General features: G+C 41.2%; 1 protein-coding gene across 2 annotated transcripts; it reads left to right on the forward strand.

The window, feature by feature from the left end:
• Positions 1–1,287: 1,287 nt before the first annotated feature.
• Positions 1,288–8,746, forward strand: LOC308281956 (coiled-coil domain-containing protein 149-like). Of its 2 annotated transcripts, XM_080722301.1 has the most exons (13): positions 1,288–1,487; positions 2,180–2,341; positions 2,445–2,483; positions 2,593–2,700; positions 2,935–3,051; positions 3,435–3,607; positions 4,586–4,658; positions 4,995–5,079; positions 5,196–5,343; positions 5,868–5,944; positions 6,362–6,427; positions 6,912–7,129; positions 8,443–8,746. In XM_080722301.1, the coding sequence occupies exons 1-13, from the start codon at positions 1,437–1,439 to the stop codon at positions 8,602–8,604; spliced, it is 1,479 nt and encodes a 492-aa protein (XP_080578427.1). In that variant the 5' UTR covers positions 1,288–1,436; the 3' UTR covers positions 8,605–8,746. The 2 variants fall into 2 exon arrangements, with proteins under 2 accessions (XP_080578427.1, XP_080578426.1); XM_080722300.1 differs by lacking the exon at positions 8,443–8,746 and having other exon boundaries at positions 6,912–8,337.

Here is an 8,746-nt window from a genome sequence, read left to right on the forward strand (position 1 = left end):
GAGATACTTAAAGTGTGGTTCCTGTGGAAATAGGCCTCTGCTTTCTAGGATCTCCTTTTAGTTGACCTTGTACCAGTGATTTGTACTGTCATGAAACTGTACTTTTTTCTATTGCAAACTTCTAATAAATTCTTCAATCAATCAATCAATCAATCAATCAATCAAGCAAGCAGCCAGTCAGCACTGAGCACAGGAAATCCAAGCCCCACACCCTCTCTCCCTCAGTCTCTACACATCCTGGTGGTGCATTCAATTTCATTCACTCAGGCTGCAGAGACTGGGCTCAGTGGGCAGCATTCTACAATCCTCCAATATGCCATGTTGTCCTCTAACCAAGGAAGGACCATGCACACAGCATAGGCAACATTTTGATAATGTTTATGCATTTGCAAATGCATATGCCTACATTATTTTCCACTGAAATGCAAGGGTGTGTTTTTCTTTAATTTACCTCTATAAAGGGGATTGCACACGGTACGCGGTCACCGCCTGCTAGTAATTCATTTTCAATGAGAGGCGGGCGGCTATTTCGTCCGCGCAGCGAAGTTTAGAGGCGGCGAGGCGAGCGGGCGCAGTCCCGTGAAAATCCCCGCGAGCGTGCTCGTTTGTGCATGCGTACGCGGGCGGTGAGAGATGGATTGTGTTCATCTTTGTGAAATACCGCGCAGCGTTTACTCGCAGAGCGAGTGTGTTTGTGTATCACCGCGGCGCGCTCTACAGACGGACAGCGGTTGCCGCCGGGGCTCCCGCTTGGATCTGCGAGGACCGCGCCGCGGTGATTATACACAAACACACTCGCTCTTTGAGTAAACGCTGCGCGGTATTTCACAAAGATGAACACAATCCATCTCTCACCGCCCGCGTACGCATGCACAAACGAGCACGCTCGCGGGGATTTTCACGGGACTGCGCCCGCTCGCCTCGCCGCCTCTAAACTTCGCTGCGCGGACGAAATAGCCGCCCGCCTCTCATTGAAAATGAATTACTAGCAGGCGGTGACCGCGTACCGTGTGCAATCCCCTTAACGCTGTCTGCAAGACATACAGCGGCTCACAGGCACAGCACAAGCACACCCAAATAATGTTAAGTAGTCTGTACAATGAATCATGCCAAATATTCGTGTTGTATAAAATGCCATAGTAGTAGTGGATGCTGAGTGGACTCTGGACTTTACGGTCTTCCCATGAAAGTGTTCTAATTTACGAGGATCCCACATGATCTCAAACGCATCTCCTCAGTCCTCACGGAACGGAAGTGAGGTAGCCTACTGTACGTGACAACACAACACAGGGTCCCAGACAGCTGTCCTGAATGCTTGTCCTCTGTCCTCCAGCTTTAATCAACAGCATCAATGTGATACTGCTACGCTTGCTCGCAGACGCAGTGACATTTATCATGCACTACTGACACGCGACGTAGTTTGGATAAAGAGAAAGATGAATCCGCCCAGAAGAAGCGAGAGTGACTGGCAGGGACTGGTTAATGAGGTGAGAACGACATGCATCATGTCAGCAAAGGCGAACCGATCGAATGGTGAACAGGGGAGGGGGGTCTCTCTATTTGAAATCAAACCATGATAATTCGTGTTCATAACATAATTGGTTGCCTGTCGTCCCCTGGCTGTAGGCATATGCTGTCTACTGTGTGAATTCTGTTTCAATCCAATGACCTTATCACTGTTGATACGATTAGCCAGGATTAAATGTTCCATGTAGTCTTGTTTGTTTGCTCTATGGAGACTACACTCCCCCACTGGAGTAGGCGGATAAGGAAGTAATTGTTTTTATTTGTAGGCGGATAAGGAAGCCATTGTTTTTATTGTTTACTACAGAGAAAGACCATAGTGCCATAAAGAAGTCCCTTATTTGCCTTGTTATTAGCTCTGCCAGAGCTACCTTGTTGTCATTTCCATGAATTCTTCTCTAGCAGAGAAGCATGGAATCATTCTGTATTGTCTGGCAGAGAAACTTGTGTATGCTAACGTTCAGTTTAGGTTAATCTAAATATGTAATTGTAATTTGTAAGGCAGAGTTAGAGAGCATTTGCCAAACATTTAAATTACTGGCATAATATGGAATACTAGAGATTCAGTATCAGTACCATTTGATATTTGAATAATAAGTTGGAGGCTTTGAAAGGTCATGGACTCATGGTGCCAAAACATGTTTGCTTCTTACAGTTCTTGGTTTGCAAGCGGAAGTTGGAAAGCAAGAAAGAGGCCCTTCTGATTCTATCCAAAGAGCTGGATACCTGTCAGCAGGAGAGAGACCAGTACCAACTGATGGCCAACCAGCTTCGAGAGCGACACCAAGGACTCAAGAAGAAGTACAGGGAGATCATTGTAAGATAACTATGAATTAGTTTATCATACAGTGAGGGAAAAACAAATTACCCCCTCAGGTACTGTGTGTGATAATTTCGGCTTCTTTTTTTATCACTTACAGGATGGAGATCCCACTTTACCTCCTGAGAAACGGAATCAAGTACGTTTCTGTGGCTTGCATCCAAAAATCACAAATGGCAAAATATGCATTAAATATCCTGTTCCAGTGAGATTGTAAAACTATGACACTATGTACCCGTGTTATGCAGGTGAACTTAGCCCAGCTGTTGAGAGACTCCAGAGAAAAAAGTAAGCAACTCTCTGAAGAGGTAAAGGAATTGAACCAAAGACTGGCGGAAGCCCAGGGAGATAACAAGGTACTATGTCTGTCTGCATTGTGTACCATACCTGACCTGTTGTTATGCATTTACCCATTAGTGTGTCATCCCATTATGTATCTGATACATATGCGTATACTGTGCAGAAAATAATGATGGATTATATTCACATGGTGGTCATTTTGCATCATGGACCCATGGTTGTTTCCTCCATGTGTATATGGTCAATTAAAAACTGAGTTGTTGACCACTAATCCCTTTCTTGCTCTCTAGCTTCTCCGAATGACCATCACCAAACAGAGGCTGGGAGATGAGGAGGTTGGTGCTCGACATTTCCCTGCTCATGAGCGAGAGGACCTAGTCAAGCAGTTGGAAACAGCGAGAGAACAGGTGAGAGAGTGAGAAAGAGAACAGAATATGCTCTTGCTATGTTAGGTTGCTGCCTGTACCACCTGTGCTTATAATTTAAACTATTTTGTATTCCAACTATCCAGAACACAATGGCAAACATTCAGGCAATTAGAAAAAAAGTAATTATGTACCTGTGACTAGTAATAATATAATATTTTAAATGGTTATAACACTCACTCTTCATAAGAGATTCACATCACAGGTCAAATTCACTATGGTAATAAATGACTTTGTGATGCTTGATTGATGATTGATTGATTTTGTGTAGGCCTGGTGGGGATAAAAAATAATGAAATACTGCAGCTGTAGCTAAGACTAAAATAATACAAATATCTTCTTCTTTTTTTTTGCTGTGGTCATAGAATGAGGTGCTGGAACATAGTGTGGAGTCACTAACTGATGAGCTTCAAGATGTAAGGGCGGAGCGCAATGTTTTTCAAGAGAAGGCACATCGTCTAAATTTGGAAATGAACCACCTCCTGGGGAATGATGAGATACAGATTTTAGATATAGATGCACTCTGCATGGAGAACAGGTTTGTGTCTTTATTTAATTCTTAGCAGTATAGTTGAAAACCTCATCAAAGCCGTTTTCAACCTGGCAACCCTATTTTGGGCAGAAATTACAGATCTACAAGCTCTCAACGTGTCACAATGTGTCTTGTATACAGTACTAGAGGTTCGCGGCCCTTCGGGCCGCTCACATCTAGAGTCCACGCCCGCTTCTTTACTAAAAAACTTTTTTTTTGAAAAAAAAAAGTAAAAAAACAACAACAAATAAAATAAAAATAAAAGTTAAAAAAAAAATGTAAAAAAACATTTTTTTTGGGGGGGGAAATATTGTGGCGGAACTATTGTGGCGGAACTATTGTGGCGCAGCGCACGTTTCCGGTCGGACATATTTGACCGCCGGACGCACTTCCGGTTAAGAACTCCGTGTGCCACGTGATCAGTCCTAGCCAAGTGGTGTATACGGATGTTACACGCACACCTCCCTCTGTTGTAATTCGATACACTGCTCCGCTCAGCTCCACTTCTCTCTCTCTCTCGCTTGCCCGCCCCCCCTCCCCTGTTGCCTCCTCTCTCTCGTGCTTAGCGAATGAGCGGACGGCATAGGGTTATGGGCGGTATTAGAGTTCTACCGACATACATCTGATCTAGCTACATCTGATCTAGCTATGAGTTGAAGTCGACGTGAAGTGGGCGTGAATGGGCTTGGAAGTGGGATGCGGCTCTTAAAGGAATGTATATATAAGATGTGCAAATTTCACTCCACCACACCATTGGATGACGGAGTACAAAATAGGGCAGAAAAGTGTGACCTGTTGAGACACTGTTCCGTTTGGTGGCCGTGGCCGATGAATTTAAATAGGCAATCATTGATCTGTCCAGGATTCCTTGCTTATAGTGTCTTTGTTACCTATACGCACTTGCTTGAGAGGAACTAGGTGTGAGGAAGTCTTCTCTTCACAAATAGGCAATAATTAAAATAACATGGTTTATTTAACTTCCAGGTATTTACATGAGCGCTTCAAGCAACTTCAGGAAGAAGTGAACATGCTCAAAACAAACATTATGAAGTACAAGGTAAGGTACTACTACTACAGTACATATTACAAGTTTTATGAGTATTTTTGGTGTAGAGGGGAGACAATCATGATCACAATGCATTTTTATGTGGAATAGTTCTTGAGAAAAATATGCCATTGAAAATGTATATAAAATAACTTTAATTGAAAAAGTTACACATTATGACTTTAAATGTAATAATTTAAATATTGAGAATACTGCATTTGGATAAGAACAATGAAATGATAAAATGAATATCAAATACTGAATCAGGCTTAAAAACTGTCTGCCCAAGAAAGAAAGAAAGCCCAAGTAGACGTTCTTTTTTTTTTTTCTTTCTCTCACTTATTCTAGAGTGCCCTGGAAAGCAGGAAAAACTCTAAGATATGTGGGAAACCCAACAGTAGTGCTCTCACAGGAGTACTCTCTGCCAAGCAAGGTCAGAAGGACATTACAATATTAAATTCATAATTAAATTATGTTTGTACTTTTGTATGGACTGAAACAGCCTATTGTAAAATATGAGACTATAACTTTACAACTTTGCATATGCAGTGCAAGAATTGTTACTCTCCGAAGAAAATGGTTGCAGTCTACCCGTCACGCCTCAGTCCATCTCAGACCTCAAGTCCCTTGCCACCGCCCTTCTGGAAACCATTCATGAGAAGAACATGGTTATTCAGCACCAACGCCAAACCAACAAGTACAGCAAATCAAACCACAATTTACACTCTATTTGGGATGGGATGGGACGGGAAGATAATTGTTATCGTTAATTGTGATTAAACGCTCACAATAAACGTGAAACTGTGAGCTTTTTGGCTATTTCTTTTGGGCTATGTTCCCCCCAGAATATGGATGCTGGGGTACAAGTGTTTAACAAAAGTGGCTTTTTAATAGTTATACGCACATTTTGATTACCATGATAACTTCCACAATAATCAATAATCATGATATGACATTTGCATCTAGTCCCATCCCTATTTCCCGGCGATCTCACTTGCTTACAAAAACAGAGTTTCGAGCTAACATGTCACATCACAACATGTCAACTTGAAAATCATCTCTCGCTGCAAGTGACACCTCATACTAACACATCATACTAATACAGTACCTTTTGGGCTAATGAGTCATTTTAATTTACTTGTCGGGTGTTCCAAATAGTTAAAAAGACAAAAGTAAGCCCAGCTGATGTTTCTTTTCAAAAACCCTGTCATTTGTCGCTAGAATTCTAGGAAATCGAGTGGCAGAGTTGGAGAAAAAACTGAAGACCCTGGAAGTGGCTGGATTATGGAGCCTGCCAGGTACACATTATGCCTTCACCTGTAATTGACCTAATAATGTCTGTCTCTTCGTACTGTAACTTATGTTGTGATAAGGAATGTTAAAAAAAAAGAAGAAAAAAATGCCATTCACAATAATTTAACTTTCCTCTCTTTTTTACTCTCTCTTTCTGCCTTGCTTCCTGAAGGCCTCACTTACAATGTATCTCTGGGATTTCATGGAAGTATGTCTCAAAGTTCTGCCAATAAGATACCTACTTTGTAATAACAGCGGACTTACATTTTATTTTCACTACTTTTCTTTCTCACATCTACTAAAATTACAATTGTATGCATATGGATACATTCATGACAGCGGTTTCATGTAATTTGATTATTAATTGTTTTACTAAATTCTATTTAAAGGTTGCTGTTATTAATAACATAATTCTCCAACAGGAAGGAGAGATACCATCACCTTAAATGATGTTGACCATATGTTGCCAAATCTTCAAAACCAGGAAGGTGAATGAGTGATTCATGCATTTTTATAATATTCTTTATATTGTTATCACTACCTGACATGTCTCATATATCTCATGTTGTGTGGCTTTCAGGCAGAAACCTTGTATCTCTGTATTTCATACTTAGTCATATGACAGTGTTGCATAAAAGTTGCTACAAGCATTACCCACATCGTGTTGCATTGCAACACATTGTGAGCTTGTTGACTGCTATTAATTTATGAAAGATTTTGAAAAATGAATAAACTGAAAATGTGCCTATAATGAAATGCCCAAAATATGGATGCCAGGTAGAAAGTGGTTAAGTCTGTCTGTGGGTTTTCCTAAATATTTAACCAATAAAAATATTTTTCTTGTGACAAATAATAACAACTTTGGAACACAGGTACTTGTTTACAATTTCTGAAAAGTAACGGTTTTAGACATACAAGGTTTCTGTCTTTAACTGGTATTCGTTTATACACTGAAGTCTTCTATTCTCATAGGGGAGGCTGTTTCATCAAATGTCTTAGTCGGTGAAAAGAGCTCACCCAAGACACCAGACCAAACGGCTGAAATGAAACCAACGTCGAGTGAAGCTGATGGACTTCACAACGAGTCATCATCCTCACCATTCTGTGCAGAGACGACGTCTAAGCAAACCATCTCATGCCAGTCTTCTGATGAAGCGTCAGTCAGCAGTCAACCAGACACACCAAACAAGGTGTGTGAGAGCACTAACCAACCACATATCAGCATGGAGTTCAAGGGTTCACCACGCCACCAGTCACAAAGCAATGGGTGTTTAACAGCATCTGCTACTGCGAGCTCAGAAGCACACCATCTCTTAGATCCCTGCCATCTCCAGAGACCAAGTTCAGAGCATTCCAACCCTAGAGAAGGGGAGGATGACATTGATGAATGCGTTCAGAAAGATGGAACTTTTGGGAATGATTGCACCTCCATGGGGGAAATCATAGATATTTCATCTTCCACCCCTGGCCCTACTGCTGTAATAATGTCTGATAAAAGACAGGCATCACATCTTCACCACAACACAGAAGATTCAGATGGGGCAGCTGTACAGCTCAGTCAGGAAGTCTGAAGATCTCTTGTAGCCACTCGTGGAGATGTCATTCCGTTTAACAAACATTCCATAGGATAATGAAAATGTATTTGTCCCAATCTCGCTGTTTTTCTGTCCCTCATCAGCACTGGATTTCAATGAAGCCTACTGATTACTGGCAAAAGGATTAGCAAAAGATCTGCTTTTCATGCTGTTGGCGGAAGTTAAGTCATGTGTCATGTCAACAGGAATCAAGCCATTTCTCTTACTGTAAATGCAAGTTTTTCCTCATTGTTATTGCTCTTACCTGTAGCTTAAAACTTGCAATTTGAGAGGGTTAGGGTCAGCTTATTAGCATAATTACTTAAAATTAGGAGGATATCCCAAAGACGAGCCTTGGTTTGAGTGGTGATTGAAGAGTATTTTAAACTCCTGAAGTCACAGAAGAGTGACACGGTGCATGACAATGTAGTGTTCGGTGAATATGTAAGAATATATTTAAATGCAATAAATGTAAAAAAATATATATAACCATACTTATTTTTCACTTATATGCCATCACTGTGTAAGTTAAAGTTCTCCGACCCATAACACGTTTTGTTTCACTGTAAAAAGGTCTGACATTAAACTCACATTGACATATTTTGCACGGGGAATATACTGAATGTCAAATATGTTGTTAGTAGTATAATGCTACATCAACTCAGAATTGTCTTGACCCCACTTGTCATCAGAATGTGTAACTCATTAGATAGCAGTTACATTTAGCATTACCCATCCTGTTGTGTTGAATATGCACAAAATATATTTTTCTGCTAAATACATTTTCAAATAAACGGGTTTGTTTGTGCCACTTTCATGCGCAATACTGTAAAAGCAAGTATTTTTTTCTCTAACAACCTTATCAAAATCACTTTTCAAGATTTGTTCTATCTGTCTCCACTTCCATCTGCTCATTGAACCGATTCCAGAGGCTGGGTGAAGCGATACCAACAACACAACAGGCAAGTCTCCGTCCAGCATTCCCATGGAGCAGACTGCCAGTATCACCACCAAGTCCTAAATCATCCACCTTTTCGTGGATAACCACTGCTCTTCCTATTGCTGACAGTTCCCCAAAGAGCGTTGCCTGACAGTCGATCACTTTATGGATTCTTCCCTGAACGGCGACAAAATTGCCGAAGTCTCCCGGATGACTCGGGTGAGGCACCTTGTGTGGATTGTAGTGGCCCCCGGTAGATTGACATCCCCCGCTTAGGTCTCCATACTGGTGAA

The sequence above is a fragment of the Nannobrachium achirus genome (assembly GCF_963921795.1).
Source record: "Nannobrachium achirus genome assembly, chromosome: 3".
In the NCBI taxonomy this organism is placed as follows: domain Eukaryota; kingdom Metazoa; phylum Chordata; class Actinopteri; order Myctophiformes; family Myctophidae; genus Nannobrachium; species Nannobrachium achirus.

Bases quoted from the DNA above. Each gene is read 5' to 3' on its own strand.
- LOC308281956 (XM_080722300.1), top strand. From the start codon at position 1,437: ATGAATCCGCCCAGAAGAAGCGAGAGTGACTGGCAGGGACTGGTTAAT. The intron at 2,701-2,934 runs GTACTATGTCTG...CTTGCTCTCTAG, and splicing joins AAGCCCAGGGAGATAACAAG to CTTCTCCGAATGACCATCAC. The intron at 3,608-4,585 runs GTTTGTGTCTTT...TTTAACTTCCAG, and splicing joins GCACTCTGCATGGAGAACAG to GTATTTACATGAGCGCTTCA.